General features: G+C 36.7%; 1 protein-coding gene and 1 pseudogene across 4 annotated transcripts in view; both read right to left on the bottom strand.

The window, feature by feature from the left end:
* Nucleotides 1-1,657: 1,657 nt before the first annotated feature.
* Nucleotides 1,658-21,028, bottom strand: part of CHEK1 (checkpoint kinase 1) — a 30,642-nt gene continuing 11,271 nt past the window's right edge. For all 4 annotated transcript variants that reach the window (XM_001111431.5, XM_077964594.1, XM_028834139.2 and 1 more), the window contains 6 exons: nucleotides 19,523-19,618; nucleotides 14,951-15,059; nucleotides 14,584-14,761; nucleotides 14,210-14,341; nucleotides 4,893-4,994; nucleotides 1,658-3,521 (listed from right to left, as the gene is read on the bottom strand). In XM_001111431.5, the coding sequence (XP_001111431.5) occupies nucleotides 3,426-3,521; nucleotides 4,893-4,994; nucleotides 14,210-14,341; nucleotides 14,584-14,761; nucleotides 14,951-15,059; nucleotides 19,523-19,618 (713 nt within the window). In that variant the 3' untranslated portion in view covers nucleotides 1,658-3,425. The remainder of the gene's footprint in view (nucleotides 3,522-4,892; nucleotides 4,995-14,209; nucleotides 14,342-14,583; nucleotides 14,762-14,950; nucleotides 15,060-19,522; nucleotides 19,619-21,028) is intronic.
* On the bottom strand, nucleotides 8,903-9,045 carry LOC114672578 (U2 spliceosomal RNA; annotated as a pseudogene).

Genomic DNA, 21,028 nt, shown 5'->3' with positions numbered 1-21,028 from the left:
GTTATCTTCAGGTAGTAAATTCTACCCATTTTTATTTTTAATAATAGGAGTAAATACCTTCCCACAACAATATAATGAACATTACAGGAAAATTAAGGCAACTTATATTTACAGAATGCCTTTCTGTGTAAAACAGGACACTATACTCTTCGTACACATTAAAGCATTAAAGATTAACTCTAAAAGGTACTTGTTATCAGTCTCTTTACTGAGGCAATTGCCAGTGTTCAGATAAATGTCAGAGCTAATCCAAATCTGAAACTTGAAATTTTCCCACCATTCTATACAAATTCCCCATGCAAACAGTTTACTATCCATCTATTCATCTTCCCCTTACAATATTCTGTGGCATCTTCCTCATGGGATGGTCAATTAATTTATTCATTTATTCAACATTCAATCATTCAGTCAACAAATATTTCTCTAGTACCTATTATATTCCAGGTTCTGTTTTTATATAAGTTATACAAGGATGAAAAGGAATAGCAAAATCTAAACTTACATTTTGGTTGGGGAGGCAGGCAATTAATAATTTCAGACAGTGATCAATTCTATGAAGAAAATAGAATAAAGTGACAATGACTCAGTTGTAGAAACACTGGGGCTGAGATGTGAACGCTCAGTCAGCCGTGCAAACTACTGAAATGGGTTCCATGCACAGGGACCACTAAGCATCAAGGCCCTGGAGGGAAATGTGCCTTAGCAGACAGAAGGCAGGCAACTCTACCTCGAATCCTATGTGCAAAAAGGACAGAGGGTGAATTATGGAGGGCCAGGTTAAGTCATAGCAGAAAGTTTAGATTCTAGCCTAGATGCAATAAGAAGCTATTTTAAGTTTTTAAGAAAAAGAGGGCCACAGGAAAATTTATATTAAAAAAAAATTTTAGGGGTTATATAAAGAAAAGATTCCTTCAGAAGAAGGGAGTTGGCAATGGCAAAAGTGAAAGGGTAAAGACTAGTTTTTATCACAGAAATCCAGGGAGGAGATTAAGGAGATTAAACAGGAGTGGCCAACAATGAAAACAGACATAGACAGCTTCCAGATATATGCTGAGGATAGATCAGATCAACTGAGTGCTGATTTCTTTGTTGAACAGCTATTTAATCTATACTGTAATATTATCAGGCACATTTCTAGGTGCTGGGTATACGGAACTGAATAGGAAGGGAAGGGTCCCTGATCTCAAGGAGTTTATATATTAGGAGCTTATATATTACATATTCCAATGGGAGAAGCAGAAATTTAATAAACAAAAATATCCTATGTCAGGTAAGAAGTATTATGATGAAAAACTAAAGGAAAAGGAGAGACAGAGGAGGTTGTTATTTTAGATAAGTCAGGGAAAGACTTTGCAGAGGAAGTGACATTTAAGCAGATACCTAAAGTGAAGCACAAGCCACACAAATATTTGGAAGTAAAGTACTATAGGTACAGGGAACTGCAAGTGAAAAGACCCTAAGGAAGGAATGTGCTTATTTTCTTGTGAGAAGAGCAAAGCCAATGTGGCTAGAGCAGAATGAACAAGGAGTGGAGTGGCACATGAAGCCAAAATAGTGGCCAGGAGACAGATCACATAAAGCTGTATAGCTTATACACCGCAACAGATCACATAAAGCCATATAGCTTATACACTGAGACAGATCACACAAAGCCGTATAGCTTATACACCGAGTTTTGAATTTTATTTTAAGTGTGATAAAAAGCCATGTGAATTGAGAACAGGACAAGGGATATCTGATTGACATTTTAAAAGGACCATTCTGCTTTTCTGGAATATAAACTGCTGAGGGATAAGTAATATAAACAGAGCGATGACAGTGCCTTCAACTGGAGTGGTACTAGCAGAGGTGTGAAGTGGGACATATTTTGAATGTATTTGTTAAATTGAATAGATTCTGCTGGATTGAATGTAGAAAATGGGGGGAAAAAATGAAGGATGACCTAGGGTTTTGGTTTAAGGAACTGAGGAGCTGAAGTAACATTTCTGAGAAGGAGAAAACTACGAGAGGAACAGGTTGGAGAACAGGAATCAAAAACTGTTTTTGGTCATGAGATGCCTACTAGACATTCAAGTGGAAATGTAAAGTAAGTAAAAGGCTAGAGTTCACAGAAGAGGTTCAAGTCAGTGACTTGAACTGTTTTTGAAAGATACTGACTCAGATAATTCTCACGAACAAAACTTCTCCCATATTTGAGAATTTATACTGACTCAATTCTTAGGCATACCCTAAATAGTTCAAATAAATAAAACAGGTTCAAATTTATTCCTCCTATGGGTATACTCCAGTAACACAATTTGCCAGTATAGGTTAATATGTGATAAACTCTAATCATAACATTCTACATGTTCTTGGCTTCAGATTAAAATAACTGATTAAGTTTATAATGTTTTATAATTTTAAAAATGTTTATTCATCCAAGCTGGAGTGCAGTGGTGCAATCATAGCTCACTACAGCCTCAAATTTCTAGGCTCATGTGATCCTCCTCTCTCAACCTCCTAAGTAGCTGGGACTACAGGCACGGGCCAAGGCTTCAACCTAATATACTCCAAAGTTAATACAGATTTTATTAGAAAAACAAAGTTTTTGTAAGTCTAATAGGTAAAGGAACAAAGAATCAGAACTATTTTTCTTACAGCTTCCTTACTCTTCCCTTCCCTCTTTTATTCTTTATCACCTAAAAGCTTGGTCACTAGTAAGTTCAGAAGGTTAGCTAAAATATGGCTATGAAAGTAGAAAATATAGAAAAATATTTAAGATGTTCAACAATAATTTTTAGAGTAAGGTTAAACACTAGAGTTTATGCTCAACTTCTCCTTGAAAGGCCGAGTATTTATTTTACTAACTACACTGGAAATAATGCCTACTTGCAATTTTAATTAATCATTATAATTCAAAAACAGGTTTATATAACTGGCCAGGCCCTTTTGAAAATATAAGTACAAATCTTGGGGATATGTTTTGAAGCTGGCTTCGCTTCACAGACTGATAAATCTGTCCAAAAGTCACAAGAATTATGTCTTTATTGGTTCATCTTTAAATCAACATGGAAGAAATATGTACTTTTTGGATTAAACAAAATGTTTTGATAAAAATGGGATATGTGCGTACAAAAGCTGGAAAACTCATGTCCCCTGAAACTTGGTTTCCACAAGATGAGTTTCAAATTCAGATACTAAACACACATGAATAATCAAATGAATTCTATTCATCCTTTCCCCAAAGTTGCGCTTACAATTAAGATATAGGTATTATTTGTATGCAGAACAAACAAAATAAATTGGAAGATGTTTGGCTAAAGAGGGAAGTGAACACTCAGGAACTACTGTTTGCAGTTTGCAGAATAGGATAATCTTCTCTAGGAAGAATAATGTCAACATAGCAGCACTATATTCACCAGGATTCCCCAGAGCCAATGGTCCCATCATGTGGCAGGAAGCCAAACCTTCTGGCTGCTCACAATATCAATCAGCTTCCCTTTAATCTTCAGGAAGTGTCTCTTGAACTCCAATCCATCACCCTATATTAGAAATAATATTAAAAAATAATGTCAAAACAAAAACAAAAACAAGATTATGCCCTAAAATCAATCTCTTTTTAGTGGTAACAAGAGACAAACATCCTTAGATATGTCTAGCTACAATTTTCTTTTAGGCCTGTTTAGGAAGAACAAATATCCTGGCAGAGAAAATTGTTACACAAATAATTCTGATGTGGTTTCATGCCCATCACTGTTCCAACTGCACTGAGCTCAGACAGCAGATAAAGGTGGCATCCTATCTGTTTCAGGTGTTGGTATATCTGGACCTAAGTCATTACAATCCATAGGCAGTGAGGGTTTGGAAACTAACGATAAGCTATACAACTAAACTGAAGTCTTGTTGTCATAACACTATTGAACAAAACCAGCAGCTTTAGTTATGAGAAGAATTTCATTATACTATGACCTTAATTTAATTCCATAGCAAGCATCTGAAAAACAGTATTGCAGCAAATCTCTAATACAAAGAGTACTGCAGCAAATGCTCCAACATAGCAGCTACTCCTCCAACCCTCTTTAGAGTCACACACAATCTCTCAGAAAATAGAGAAAAATGTTATTTTGGTTTTATATATCAAGGGCTGTAAAACTATAATCTTAGAATCAATAATTTCTAAAGAAATCATCAGAAATATGAACAAAAATCTATGCATAAAATATCAATCACAGAATTATTGTAACAGGTAAAGGTTCATTAAATTATAATGAAATATTTGCAACAAATCATAATCTTTATTAAAAGACAAATTAAGAAAAATATTAAAATGCTTCAAAATATTAATGGTGATCACTGAAAATTTAGAATTATTTTTATTTTCTCATTTTTTGCTTGTCTACATTTTTCACAAAAGCAGAAACTTTTTTTGAAACAGAGTCTCACATTGTCACCCAGGCTGGAGTGCAATGGCACTATTTCAGCTCACTGCAACCTCTGCCTCCTGGGTTCAAGTGATTCTCCTGCCTCAGCCTCCTGAGTAGCTGGGATTACAGGAGCCCGCCACCATGCCCAGCTAATTTTTTGGTTTTTATTGTAAAGATGGGGTTTCACTATGTTGGGCAGGCTGGTCTCAAACTCCTGACCTCGAGATCTGCCCGCCTTGGACTCCCAAAGTGCTGGGATTACAGGCGTGAGCCACCACGTCCAACAAAACCTTTTATAACAAGGAAAACGTCATTTGAAAAAAACAATGTTTGGGAAAAACAGATAACAAAAACACATGCTATAATACTAAATGAAAAAAGCAAGTAACCTTCTATTTACAAATGTCACATATATACAAACATGATGCCATTAAAAAAATTCACATAGAAATATTTCCACAGAAAAAATACAATAAAACATAAAAATACCTTAGAAAGCCGGAAGTCAACCAATATTTTCTCATCCATTTCTAACAAATTCACTTTGAAAATGAGTTTATTATTTCTCCTATCAGTTGTTGATACAGTAACCTAAGACAACAAAAATAAGGTTAAGCCACATGGGTGAGTAGATAATAAACTAGTAAACCCACCATGAAGAACAGAATGGAAGTTCCTCAAAAAAACTACAAATAAAACTACCTATATGTTCCAGCAGTCCCACTAATGAGATGTCATCCAAAGGAAAGGAAATTATATGGAAGACACATTTGCATCCCTACAGCATTATTCACAATAGCCAAGATATGGAATCAACCTAGATATCCAACAAGAGATGAGAGTAGGCCAGGCACTGTGGTTCATACCTATAATCCAGCACTTTGGGAGGTCAAAGCAGGAGGATTGCTTGAGCCCAGGAGTTCAAGACCAAGCTGGGCAACATATCAATACCTCATCTCTACTAAAATTTCCAAAAAATTAGCAGGCATGGTGGTGCATGCCTGTAGGACCAGCTAATCAGCGGGGCTGAGGCAGAAGGGTCACTTGAGCCCAGGAGGTTGAAGCTGCAGTGAGCTATGATTGTGCCAGTGTGCTCCAGCATGGTTGACAGAGTAAGACCCTGTCTCAAAAAAACAAAACAAAAAGCCAAGCAAACAAATGAGGATAATATGATAAATATATACACAATGAAATACTACTCAGCCATATAAAGGAATGAAATCCTGTCATTTGCAGCAACATGGGTAGAAATGGAGGACATTATGTTAAGTGAAATAAGCCAGGAACAGAAAATTAAACATCGCATGTTTTCACTCATATGTAGAAACAAAAAAACAGTTAATTTCATAGAAGTAGAAAGCAGAACAGAGGATACTAGAGTCTAGGAAGGGGAGGGGAGGGAAAGATAGAGATTCATGAAATAATACAAAATTACAGCTAGATAGGAGTAAGTTCTAGACCACTGTAGGATAACTATCCTTAACAATAATAGTTTCAAACAGCTAGAAGGATACTGAACATTCCCATCACAAAGAAATGACCAATGTTTGAGATTATTAATACGCTAGTTATCCTGATCTGATCACTATACATTATATGAATCAAAACATCACTATATACCTCATGAATATGTATAATTGTATCAATTAAAAAAAACTTGCTGGCTACCTCCATAACAGGAGTAATATTAAGTATGCTGATAATCTCACTCATTCCAGAGCCTCTCTTCTCCCAGTGGGTATGTATGTCCCCAACCCAATCCATCAACAGGGGTGCAGCTCCTAGGGACTGAGTGTATATGAACTCATAGCAACAAAACTTACTGTACTGTACCAATATACCACTGAAAGAAGAAACAATCAAAGATGAAAATAAAATGGGAGGAAAAACAAGATTATTAAAACGTTAGAAAGAAAAAGGCCTGACTTGTGGCTGAAAAGCTAGAGCAGCAATTAGAAGACGGCAAAGGTCTTGAGAGGCCTTGCAACTTCCACTTTCAGTCTTTTAGAACGTTCCTGTGGCGTGTAAAGACGCTCAGCCTAGCTGAATGATGCGGAAAGAAAGGCTCAGCTAACAGCCAGTGCCAAGACTCCAAACATGGGAGTAAGGATGTTTTAGACCACCAGCCACAGTAAAGACATCAAATGACTATAGCTGGATGAATAAGCCCGATCAAGATCAGTAGATCTGCCTGAAAAACACAGCCCAAATTAAAAAAGTATTTGTAATAATTCTTACTTCAAGAAACTATGGAAACACACAACTATACCATGACTGTGCAGCACTGAAATAACATACTATGTTCTGGGAAAATTAACACAAGATATTCAACTCAACACATCTGAATTAAGCTCTTAAACTTCAAAGACAAAAAAAAAAAAAAAAAAACTTCAAAGAACTGAGAGTGAGTGAATCAAGGAGTGAGGTCAATGAAAATGGCAGAGAAAAGAACTCCAGAAGTCCATTACTCCACAAAAGCAATTTTAAAAACCTGCCAAAACCTGTCAGAATCAACTTTTTCAGAACATTGTAAACTAACTAAAAGCTTGCAGCAACTTATTCAAAACAAGTGAAACTCAGTAAGAACAGTGAGCTTTCTGGTATTGTAACTTACCCTGTTCCCATCCCCTGCTCCTCACTCAGTAGCAGCCTTGAAAATAACGGTCCATATTTCAGGTATAAGTCCAGGTAGGAGCAGAATAAACCTCATTTACAATCTTAAACCGATCTGACCCTCTAAAATGACCTGATCAAAAGGCTTGTCCTGGCCAGGTGCAGTGGCTCATGCCTGTAATCCCAACACGTGGGGAGGCCGAGGCAGGTGGATCACCTGAGGTCAGCAGTTCGAGAACAGCCTGACCAACATGGTGAAACCCTGTCTCTACTAAAAATACAAAAATTAGCAGGGTGTGGTGGCAGGTGCCTTTAATCCCAGCTACTTGGGAGGCTGAGGCAGGAGAATCGCTTAAACCTGGGAGGCAGAGGTTGCAGTGAACTGAGATCACACCATTGCACTCCAGACTGGGAAACAGAGCGAGACTCCATCTCAAGAAAAAAAGGCTTGTCTTTATTTCGACTTTGTAACTGTAACTCACCTTGCGCTAAAGCTGCTCCTGGGTAGCATTTGTGGAAAACACTTACAGGAAAATGCTTTAGTCTCTGTTGCCTGAAGCAATGATAGCAACTGGGGCAAAGACTACCCAAGACGTTTGGAAGAAGAGGTTAGGGAGTGAGATGTTTCTGAGCAATAGGACTCTGAAAAGGTCCAACATATTCCTGGGAATGTAAAAAGACACACCCATGACCAGGGCAGTCCACGTGCTTAGGGAAGAGCTGAGAAGACCCCGAAGCTCTACATGTGCCCTAACTTTGCATTTTGCACAGGCAGATAGTGAAGGCTGAAGCAACGTTGTAAACTTCTCGGTTGAGTATTGCAGGTGTGCCCCAACACAAATACAGAACCCCTCTGCAGAATTTTTTGTTTTTGGTACACAGAATTTAAGGAAATCTCTGTCCAATCATTAGCTGACCACTACAACTAATGGGACAGAAACTGCACAGTCATGCATGACAAACAATACCAACTTTAAAAAATTATATCAGAAAAATCACTAGGGCCGGGTGCGGTGGCTCCCACCTGTAATCCCAGCACTTTGGAGGCTGAGGCGGGTGGCACCTGAGGTCAGGAGTTCGAGACCAGCCTGGCCAACATGATGAAACCCCACCTCTAATAAAAATACAAACAATTAGCCGGGCATGGTGGTAGGCACCTGTAATCCCAGCTACTTGGAAGGCTGAGGCAGGAGACTTGCTTGAACCCACGAGGTGGAGGTTGCAGTGAGCCGAGATCACACCATTGCACTCCAGCCTGGGCAACAAGAGTGAAGCTCCATCTCAAAAAAAAAAAAAAAAAAAAAAAAAAACGAAAAAGAAAAAGAAAAAAATCACTAAAAAAAACAACTACATCAAGCAGTAACAAACACTGGCAAGAGGGGAAACTCTGACTTCTGGAGTTGCCATATATTGCCACGATATGTCCAGTTTTCAACAAAAAATTACAAAGCATGTAAGGAAACAAAGTATGGCCCATATAAAGGAAAAACAGCAACCAAAACTGTCCCTAAGGAACATAAAGAAAGAATAAAGAAAAGTGAACAGAGTCTAAGAACTGTGGTACGACAAGTATCCCAACAATACACATAATGAGTCCAAGAGGGAGAGGAGAGTTAGGTACAAAAAAAAATCTGAAGAAATAACGGCCAAAAACTTCCCAAGTGTGATTAAAAACATTAATTTACATATCCGAGAAGCTCAATGAACTCCAAATAGAATGAACAAAGAAATTCACACCAAGATACATCATAGTCAAACTGTGGTCAACAGAGAAACACAAAAGCAGCAAGAGAGCAGCAATGTCTCACATAAAAGGGATCCTCAGTAAGATTAACAGCTGATTTCTCATCAGAAACCACAAAGGCTAGAAGGCAGTAGTGGCATAATCAAAGTGCTAAAAGACAAAAGTTATTAAGAATTCTATATCCAGCAAAACTACCTGTCCAAAAAGTGGAAGATAAATTAAGGCACTTTAAACTGATAGGAATAGATACTACATTTGATCTTAGCCAAAAGGCTGAGAAGCGATTTTTTTTTTTTTTGAGACAGTCTTGCTCTGTCACCCAGGCTGGACAGCAGTCGTGCAATCAGATCACGGCTCACTGCAGCCTCGATCTCCCATGGCTCAGGCTATCCTCCCACCTAAAGCCTCCCCAGTAGCTGGGGTTACAGGCGCACACCACAACGCCCTACTAATTTTTAAATTATTTTCAGTAGAGATGGGGGTTTCACCCTGTTGGTCAGGCTGGTCTCAAACTCCTGGCCTCAAGTGATCTGCCCCGCCTCAGCCTCCTAAAGTGCTGTAATTATAGGTGTGAGCCATCACACCTGGCTAAGGTACTTTAGATTGAAAGACACAAATAGGCTAAAAGGAAAAGGAAAAAAAAAAAACAGAGCATGGAAACAATAACCAAAAGAGAGCTGGTAGCTGGGTATGGTGGTATATGCCTGCAGTCCCACCTACTTGCGAGGCCAAGGCAGGAGGGTCACTTGAGCCCAGGAGTTTGAGGCTGCATTGCACTATGATCGTACTGCAAGTAGCCACTACACTCTAGCCTAGGCAACATAGTGAGACTCTATCTAAAAAAAGGAAAATACACAAGATAGCTAGTGAGCTGATATAGATATACTAACATTAGACAAAATAAACAGACTGATGAAAACTGTCAATTTAGCTGGGCATGGTGGTGCACACCTATAGTATTCACTACTCAGGAGGATCACTTGAGCCCAGAAGGTCAAATCCAGCCTGGTAAACACAGAGAGACTGCATCTCTACAAAAACATTTTTTAAAAGTTAGCTGGTTATGGTAGTGCACACCTGTAGTCCCAGCTACTTAAGAGGCTGAGGTGAGAGGATCACTTGGGCACAAGAGGTCAAGGTATTAATATATTATATTAATAAAAGGGAAAAAATCCACATGATTATCTCAATAGATGGAGAAAACATTTGACAAAATCCAATACTCTTTCATCATAAAAACAAAAACCCCACAGCTAACATCATACTTAATGCTGAAAGACTCAAAACTTACTCCTAAGATCAAGAACAAGACAAAGATGTCCACTCTATTTCTGTTCGATATAATGTTGGGAGTCCTAGCCAAGGCAACTAAACAAAAAGAACTAAAACGCATCTAGGTTTAAAAAAAAAAAAAAAGTAAAACAATCTCCTGTATCTCTATTGATAAACAATGTAATTTTTTTTTTTTTTTTTGAGATGGAGTCTCACATTATCGTCTGGGCTGGAGTGCAGTGGTACAATCTCGGCTCGCTGCAACCTCTGCCTCCCAGGTTCAAGCGATTCTCCTGCCTCAGCCTCCCGAGTAGCTGGGATTACCAGCACCTGCCACCACGCCCAGCTAATTTTTTGTATTTTTAGTAGAGATGGGCTTTCACTGTGTTGGCCAGGCTGGTCTCAAATGCTTGACCTCGTGATCCACCTGCATTGGCCTCTCAAAGTGCTGGGAATACAGGCGTAAGCCATCACGCTCGGCCAAATAATGTAATCTTAATATATAAAAAAACCTAAAGAATTGGTAAAAAAAACTACTGGAGTTAATGAATTCAGCAAATTTTCAGGATACAAGATCAATACACAAAATTCATTTGCATATATGCTATCAATGAACAATTTGAAAATAAAATTTAAAAATTCCATTTACATCAGCATCAGGATTTAAAAAAAAAAAAGAATAAACAGGATTACATTTAACCTAGGAAGTGCGAGACTTGAACATTGAAAACTACTAAATATTCTTAAAAGAAATTAAAGACCATAAAAAAATGGAAAAAAAGGCCCCATGTTATTGGATTGGAAGAGTTAGTATTACAAGTTTAGCATCCTTAATCTAAAATCTGAAATTCAAAATATTCCAAACTCCAAAACTTTTCGGGTGCTGGCATGATGCCACAAATTGAAAATTTCATACCTGATAAGTTTGCTTTCTGATAGTTCAATGTACAAACTTTGTTTCATGCACAAAATTATTTAAAACATTGTATAAAATTACCTTCAGGTTATCTGTATAAGGTATATATGAACCACAAATAAAATTATTCATGTTTCAACTTAAGTCTCATCTGTAAGTTATCTCAATATGTATATGCAAATATTCCAAAATCCAAACAAATGTAAATCCACAAAACTTTTGGTCCCGAGCACCTCGAATAAGGAATACTCAATCTGTACTAAAATGGAAATATTCCCCGGGTTAATCTACAGATTCAACGTAATCTCTTTTAAAATTCCAAATTTTTTTCTTGCAGAAATAATATAATCCTAAAAGACAGAAAAACAAGGGGCCACAAATAACCAAAATACCTTGAAAAAAAGAACAAACTTGGACAACTCATACTTTCTAATGTCAAAACTCACTACAAAGCTACAGTAATCAAAATAGTGTGGTAGTGGCATAGCATAGACATATAGATCCATGAAATAAAGAATTAAGTCCATGGGGGAAGAAAAAGAAAAGAAAAAAAAAAAAAGAATTGAGAGTCCAGAAATAAACCCATACATCTATGACTGATTTGTTTTCAGCAAAGGTGCCAAGATCATCTCATAGGAAAAGATGTCTTCAACAAATGGTGCTGGAAAAACTGAATATTCACATACAAACATTTGCATTTGGACCCTACCTCATACTATATACAAATATTAACTCAAAATGGACAAAGACCTAAACATAAGAGCTAAACTTTAAGACTGTAGTCCCAGCTACTCAGGAGGCTGGGACTCCTAAAAGACAATTTTATATTAGGCAACAGTTTCTTAAATTTGGCACTAAAAGCATAGGCAACAAAAGAGAAATTATAGATCCACTGGAATTCATCAAAATCTAAAACTTGTGTACATCAAACAACACTAACAAGAAAACGAAAAGAATGGGAGATTTCTCCCACAGAATGGGGTATTTGCAAATCAGGTATCCGACAAGGTTCTAGTGTCCAGAATGTACAAAGAACTCTAACAACTCAACAATAAAAACAATCCAGTTAAAATATGGACAAAAGATCCAGATACTGTTATAAAGAAATGGCCAATAAGCATGTAAGAATATGCTCAAGATCATTAGTCTTTAGAGAAAGGAAAATCAAAAGCAAAATGAGATAATATTTCATACAAACTAGGATAGCTATAGCAAAAAGGGGAGGCAATAAGTGTTGGCAAGGATGTAGAGAAATTGGAACTCTCTTACATTACTGATGGAAATGTAAAATGGTACAGATGCTTTGGAAAAATCATTTCGCAGTTTCTCAAAAAGTTAAATGAAGATTACCATATGCTCCAGCAATTCTACTCCTCCATATATATCTAAGAAATTAAAAACATATGGTCACACAAAAACTGGTACAAGATTGTTCACAGCAGTATTATTCATAAAGACCAAAAAGTAGAAACAACCCAAATGTCCATCAATGGATGAATGGATAAACAAAATGCAGTACATACACACAATGGAATATTATTCAGTCATAAAAAGGAAGAAAGTACTGATAAATGCTATGAACCTTGAAAACATTATGCTAAATGAAAGCAGACAGACCCAAAGGACTACATGTTATATGATTCCATTTGTATAGAATGTCCAAAGAGGCAATCCCTGAAGACAGGAAGTAGATTCGAAGTTGCTCGGGAATGGAGGAAGAAAGGCATAAGGAGTGACTGCTAGGTGGTACAGAGGTTTTGTTTTTTTTCCCCTGTGGTGATGCAACGTTCTGGAATTAGGGGTGATGGTTGCATAACCTTGTGAATATACTAAAAAGCACTGCATTTTACATTTTTAAATGGTTAAAGTGATGATTCTTACGTTAAGAAAATTTTATCTCTAAGTCGACCTGAGAAAAAGTGAATCACCTATGTGAGTAAGAAGACTATCAGGCTGACCTCAGATTTCTACACAGTAACAGTTCCCCCTAACTTTTAATTTTGAAAAATCTACAGAAAAACTGAAAGAAGAATACAATAAATAACCATATACTCTTCATTGGCCTTATCTACTAGATATGTGGGTGTTTATTTGCCTTTATGTAATTGTTTGCCCTTTATTTTTTTTTTATTTTAAGCTGAAAGAAGATATCACTTCACTTCAACTTTGCTTCCACATGTTTCTCCTTGGAACAAGGGCATTCTGCTACAAACCACAGTATGATCACACCCAAGAAATCTGATGCTGATACAAAAACATTACCTAATATACAGTCCATATTCAAATTTCCCCAATTGTTCCAATAATGTCCGTGGTAGTTTTTTAAATTTTTTCCAAATATATGATCTAGTGAAAGACCATGCACTGCACTTAGCTATCAGGCCTCTTTAGTCTCCTTCAATATAAAACAGCTCCCTATTTGTTTTTCATTGACATTAACATTTTTTTGAAAAGCCTTAAACACAGTTTAGAATACCAATGTTATAACTATGTTCTAATAATATAAACAATAAAAATTGACGGGTGCAATCAAGGGAGATGCAAGAAAGTGTGGGATTGCTAATGTGTTCGTCTTTCATGGTAGGCAGTCAACCATTATTGTCTACAGTTTAAGTACATACAGTTTTTAAGAAAATAATGATTCCAGCTCCCTAACATTTTTAATAACAATTAAAAGGTCTTTTAAGAAATATTATTTTAGGCCAGGCACAGTGGCTAAAAATAAAAAAAATAATAAACAAAACTTAAAAAAATATATTATTTCTTAAGGTAGACAACATTTAGTTTCTTTTTCAAATTAACTAATTACTTTGTATTTTTATGTTTGTTTGGTTTTTTTGAGACAGAGTCTCACTCTGTCACCCAGGCGGGAGTACACTGGCAGGATCTCGGCTCACTGCACAGAGTCTCACTCTGTCACCCAGGCGGGAGTACACTGGCAGGATCTCGGCTCACTGCAACTTTCGTCTTCCAGGTTCAAGCAATTCACCTGCCTCAGTCTCCCGAGAAGCTGGTATTACAGGCATGCACCACTATGCTGGCTAAGTTTTGTATTTTTAGTAGAGACAGGGTTTCACCATGTTGGCCAGGCTGGTCTCAAACTCCTGACCTCAGGTGATCCGCCCACCCTGGCCTCCCAAAGAGCTGGGATTACAGGTGTGAGCCACCGCCTGTATTTAAAAAATATACTAATGATAGCTTTTACTCAAATATTTCAATTTTTCTTCAGGAAAAGGTATAATGAAAATCAATGAAACACACCTGATTCATACAACTCTTCTTCCATTGATAGCCCAACTTCTCACAAGTCTCTTTCAGGCATTGATAAGATTTGTCTGCATCCAATTTGGTAAAGAATCGTGTCATTCTTTTGACCAACCGCTGCCAGGGGTTCTACATGTCAAACAGAAGACAACTGAATAAATCCATTATGACTAAAGACAGTAATATCATAGCTATTTAGTATGACTTAAAATTCTTTTGCATGAAGGCCTCCCTCTTCTCTTTCTTCCTTGACAAAAAAATACAGGTGATTTAAAAGTTATATATCTAAGACTTACACATTAAAAAAGGACTTTAAGACAATAAAAAATAAAGAGCTGCCATTATTTATTAAAAAAATGAAATTCCCTCACCTGTGAGGATCCTGGGGTTCCAAGTAACTGACTATTCAGAAGCATATGATCAGGACATGTGGGCTGGGAAAAGCTGATCCCTTGTACCAATTTATCAATGTATGAGGGACTGGTATCCCATAAGGAAAGACCTGTGCGTGGTTCTGGCTGAGAACTGGAGTACTTCACATTTTCTTCACTAAGGCATTAAGACAGAAGGAAACATACATAAAATAAAATCTATCAGGCCTTTCTTATATCACACAAAAGTTCTCATGCTTACAGTATTATGTTCATTAATGTCGAATATTATGAAAAAACACATACATGTATTATTCTTCATGGGGGATACTACAATCAAAAACTACTTAATCTTTATCAGTCTTACCTAGAAGCACTGTTTACTGGAGAGAAGTCCAAATTGGATTGAATGTGCTTAGAGAATCCACTGGGAGACTCTGACACACCACCTGAAGTGACTCGGGGCCTTTTTGCCCCTAAAAAAGAAAACAAATACAAATGCTTTCAAGTCTTCTACGCAAATATGTTTTTAAATTAACTCAACTGGCAACTTGAAGAAGTAAAACTACGTCTAAATCTATTTATTTAACACAAAATTTTTATAAGATATAAAACAAAGCCTTCCTATATGATTTTATAAAAAATGTGGCCAACTTATAAAATTACTAAGACTCATTTGTCCAATTAGGTATTTTACAATACCTAAGTATGACCTGTAGGCATGTTCAAAGTGTGGAGTATGCGCAGACCACAATCTTTTTTTTTTTTGAGATGGAGTCTTGTTCTGTTGCCCAGGCTGGAGTGCAATGGAGTGATCTCGGCTCACTGCAAGCTCCATCTCCCAGGTTCATATCACTCTCCTGCCTCAGCCTCCTGAGTAGCTGGGACTACAGGCGCCCGCCACCATACCCAGCTTTTTTTTTTTTTTTTGTATTTTTAGGAGAGATGGGGTTTCACTGTGTTAGCCAGGATGGTCTTGATCTCCTGACCTTGTGATCCACGCGCCTCAGCCTCCCAAAGTACTGGGATTACAGGTGTGAGCCACCGTGCCTGGCCCAGGTCACAATCTTAATGGCATCTTTTGTGGGTAACAGAACAATGTTCTATGAAGACGACAGACCTGGCTAAAGGACTAGAACTTGTTAAAATAAAAAATAATTTACGACAATAGCAATAAACATTATGAATCTGTTCTAGCCAAAATTCTTTGATTCCCTGGAAAAGCTTTACAAAGAAGAATATTATATGGAAAATGACACCACTGTAAATTTATGGTTACAATCCCTAGCCAAACTTCAATATTGCCAGATAATTCTGTTTCTCTAGTTTCTTTTCCTTTTCTCCACGAGGATCTTTTCAAAACTACACTTTTCTGTAATTCCCAAGACTACCATCCAGTACCTACACTACCACCTTCCATTTCAGAGAGAAAGCCATTAGACAGAAACTACATCAACTTATCCCTATCAAATCGAAGTTACTTGTATTACTATACATCGTTTCATCCCTTCCATTCTCCTATCGAATGTTCATCTCTCTACTTGTGCTTTGAAGTCTATACCCTTCTACCTCCTCAGGGATCTTGATCCTGTTACTTATTCCCTTTCTCTTAGACTGTCAGCCTCTTCCTCTCTACAGGATCTATACCCAAACCACTTAAACAGGCTTAAGTTTCTTTTTTTTTAAAACATGCTTAAGGTTTTTTTTTTAAAACCTGCTTTTTATTTATTACTCCATCCATTCAAATATTTTATTAGGTCTACTCTGTGCCAGGCATTATTCTAGGTATTAGGTATTCAGCAGTGAGCAAAATAGAAAAAAATCCTTGATCTCTTAAATCCTACATTCTACTGAGGAGAGACAAAATAACGTAAAATAAATTCAAATAAAGTTAAAAATAAGCTAAATGATGGTAAGTACAATGGAGGAAAATAAAATGAAGAAATGTGTTGGATTGCATATGTCCACAAGATAGTGAAAATTTTAAAAATTTAAGAAATGTGTTAGAGGGAAGGGGATATCATTTTAAATAGCATGGCCAGGAAAGGCTTATTGGAAAGATGACATTGAAGTCAATATCCAAAGAAAGTGAGAGAATAAGACATGCAAATAAGTCCCGTTGGAAAAAGCATTTCCAGGCATAGGGAAGAGTCGTTACAAAAACAGTGAGGTAGAAGTATGCCTGGAGCACTTGGAGAACAATGAGAAGACTGATATAGCTATGATCAAGGGGGAGCAAAGCAGAATTGAGGTCAGAGAAGTAATGTAAGGGACAAAACTGTGTAAGAACTCACAGGTCATCAACTGACTTTAGCTTACACTCTGGGTGAGAACTAAAGCATTGGAGGTTTTGGGTAGAACGGTGACATATTCTAATTTATTTTTAAATCAGAACACTCTGGAAAGATATCATAGTAGTTTGGAATGACAGGGTTGCCGTGGAGGTGAAAAAAGGTAATCAGATTCTAGAATTTTAGAGGTTAACAGAATTACCTGGTGGACTGGATGTGAAGTAAAAGAGAATGAGAAAAACGAAGGATGATTCCAAGGTTTCTGATCTGTATAACAAGAATAATGCAGTTGCCATTAACCAACAAGGGAAAGACTTTGAAAAGGAATGGATTTGAAAAGAAAAGATCAGTAACTCAGTTTGGAATTCATCAAGTTTGAGATGCCTCTTAACATTCAAGTGAAAGTTCAGAAGGCAGTTAAGACATGTAAGTTTGGAATTTAGAGGAAAGGTCTAGGTTGATATAAATGTGACGACTATCAACATACAGTTTTATTTAGAGCCATGAAACCAAGTAATATTACTAACGGAGTGAGTGTGGAGAAGAAAACAAAGGAGATCCATAGATTCAGCCCTACAGAACTCCAATAGTAGGAGGCTGAGTAGATGAAAGAAAACCATCAAAAGAGACTGAAAAGGAGTGACCAGCGAGAAGGACGAAAATCAGAAGAGTGTAATGCCTGGAAGCCAAACGAAGAAAGTGTTAAAGGACGAGGGCATGATCAACTGTATAAAATACTGATGAGATAAAACAAGAGGTCTGAGAACTGACTACAGTAGTCCCCACTTATCCACAGAGGGATATGTTCAAGTGGATGCCTGAAAGTACAAATGGTACCAAACCCTATATATGTTCTTTCAATCTAATAACCAAAACAGCTACAAGCAGGTAGCACATGGAACGTAAATATACTGGAAAAAGTGAAGATTTTTGGGTATTTTTCTCCTGCTGCAAACCATTGTGCAGGTACAAGTGTGGAGTACGTAGAAAACTACTAGATTAAACCCAGAAACTACTTACTGGGTTTTACCCACTAAATATGATGAAGAGAGAAAAGGACAAGGAAATTGAAGATGATGAATGCAAAGCAGTCATTTATAATGACTAACCTAAAGATTTAAGATAGGTAAAGATGAAATCAAGGACCTAGAGAGGGAGCAGGTAAGAGACTGAAGAGATAGAATTAATTAATTGCAAGTCCAGATAGAGTCAAAGGACTGTTTAAGTCAGAATATTAAGGGAGGAAGTCACAAAAATTATACTGGTGATCAGTGCAGAGCATTCAAAGACAACATCACTACAGGAGAGAAGGTCAAGTAACAGTGAAGTCAGGATATTAGGAGGATCATCCAAATAAATATTTAAATCACCAAGAATCATGACAAAAATTACATCAAGGGTCATTATGGAGACTATGATAGTATGGCAGAAATTTTAATTGGGGGTTCAAAAGTTAGAGGGGAGAGACATACAGGAAGATGGGAGAAAGTAACAATGAAAAATAAGGAGGACACCTGTGCCATATCCAGATCAAAGGACATGAGGGTATGGGAAAGAAAATACCTACCACTTCAGAGGAAGCAGTGTCCTCAGGGGAGAATTGGACTTTAAGTTAGAACAACGAGAAAGAAACAGGCAGAGAGGTATTAAAGAAGAATGAATTTTTAAACATTAACTCTTTTCTGTCCATGAGGACAGAGTTAAATATTAATTCTTCTTTAATAACTCTCTGAATGTTTCTCATTCATAATCTCTAGTCATTGTCCTCTCTCCTCCCATTCACAGCCTAACAGTCCTATCAATACTAGTTCTTAAATTTCTTTGGGATCATCTCATTTCTCCAATACCACTGCCCTAACCTACTCCAAGCCACCATCTTACCACAACTAGACAACTAGCAGAAAAACCTACGGTACCCTGAATCTTTCCCTATTCATAAAAAACAATGGAGGCGGGGGGGAAGGTCGTCAGAGAGATATTTTTAAACCAAAGATATGACTATGTCATATTCTTGCTTAAAATCTCCCAAAGGTCTCCCCAGTGGTCTTAAGTTAAAGCCCCAAATCCTTAACATGGCTTACGAGGTCTTCTTCCACAAACGGGCCACTAGTGACCTCTCTGTCCTCATCTCACACCTCTCTTCCTCTCCCACTTCCCTGTTCACTCATTCACTCAACAAATATTTAATGAGTGCCTATGGTGCACCATATACTGTGCTAAGCACTGACGATGCAATGATGAACACAGCAGACATGGCTCGTGCCATACTGATCTTTCAAGTTTCTCAAATGCATCAGACTTTCAAAAACCTAAGAGTTTTCAAATACTGCTTCCCCTGTTCAGAATCAAATCTGCCACTTACTTTGCCTGGCTAGCTTCCCTTTAATCTTCAAATCTTAGATTTAATGTAATTTCTTCAGGAAGAAGTCTTCCCTGTCCCTTAGACTTGGTCAAACACTTAGCTATAGTACCCTGACTTTCCCTTTTATAATTATTAATAAAATTATTTTTATATTTTTTTCCTAGTAGACATTATAATCTCCATGAGGACAGAGATCATAGCCATCATGTGTTGTTGATTTGTGATAATGACTTTGCAATTACCTTTTCTTCCACAGAAAAACAAACATGTAGTTTAAGGATATTACCTTTCTTGAGGGGTTTGTTGTACCATCTATCTTTTTTGATGTCTGGAATGGTAATTCTTGCTGATGGATTCTCAACTAGGATTTTATGCAGCAGAGCTAAAAACAAACATTAAGACAACATTCATGAAAGCGTCATGGAGATTCGAGAAGCCTATGGCTTGCGGTAAGAAACACATTTTCTGTTGGCCTACTCATGTCTAAATATTATTTCTGGGGAAGAGAAAGAATTAAAGCTACTAAATTATTGCTTTAATTTCATGCGGTTTTTCTCTGCTGCTGTCTATATCTTGGAATAGTCTTCCCTTGATCTGATTCTCAAATGTTTGCAACTGAGAACAAGAGCCAGGTGGAAATGTTTCTCCTCATGTGACAAGATTAACAAAAAGATACAGAAACCCCCTTATATCCATTTTCAATACTGAATTTCATTACTTCAATGTCATGTTCTCACGTGACCCCCTTATTCAGTTTTATAATGAACATTTACTTACCAATAACTTTTAAAGAGACAGTAATCTAACCATCCTAAGGTATCTTGATTTTCTTGAGAAAAAATTCATATATCTCCCTACATCAAAATTATTTCCTAATGGACCAAAGATTTAAATGTAAAAATGAAGCCATAAAACCATTAAATGAAAAAATAGGGAACTTTTAAATAGTAGAGGTAGAAGACCTTTCCAAAGACATTATAGTCAGGGACCACAAAGGACAAGATAATAGATTTGAATGTCAATATAGCAAAACAAAATGAAAATAAATGATAAACTGTGAAAAGTATTTGTAACAAGTGCAAAGGTCAATATGTTACAAAAAAAAAACAAAAAACTTCAAACTGGTAAGAAAAATATGCTTGACAAAAATGAGCAAAATAGACAAAAAACTAACATATAAATAAAGTGTATACAACTTCATTAGTATTAAATTTAAAATAAAAATAAAAGACTATCATTTAAAGGCCTGTTAGTTTTTTTTTTTTTTTTTTTTTTAATGTAAATTGATGAGACTGTGATGAAATGGTTCGAACTTTCAGGAAGCAATTTGACAAAATAAGCCATAATAATAAAAACTACATCTTTGATGCTGCAATTTTGCTTCTGGGGATTTCAATGAACAATTTAAGGGTATGCGTCATGATTAAGTTACACAGATACTTATATCTCTTTTGTATCTGTGAAAATTTAGAAAAATCTCCAACAAAGTGATTAAAAGAGTATCATAAGGCATATCCACATGGCAGAATATCATCACAGCCTTTAAAACAACGATGTAGACCTACAATTATAGTCATGGAAGAATGTTCACTGCACATGAAAACCAAAAGCAGTTACAAAATATTAGTGTGATCTCATTTTGTATAAAAACACATATAAATAATATACATATATTCATTTTACATACTCATGGGCCACATGAATGATGTTTCAGTCAAGAATGGACCACATGTATAACAGACAGTCCCATTAGATTATAACACTGTATTTTTACTATACTTTTCCTATATTT

The sequence above is a fragment of the Macaca mulatta genome, chromosome 14, assembly GCF_049350105.2.
Source record: "Macaca mulatta isolate MMU2019108-1 chromosome 14, T2T-MMU8v2.0, whole genome shotgun sequence".
Lineage (NCBI taxonomy): Eukaryota > Metazoa > Chordata > Mammalia > Primates > Cercopithecidae > Macaca > Macaca mulatta.
The sequence above is the reverse complement of the archived record's forward strand: the minus strand, read 5'-3'. Positions and strand labels throughout refer to the sequence as shown.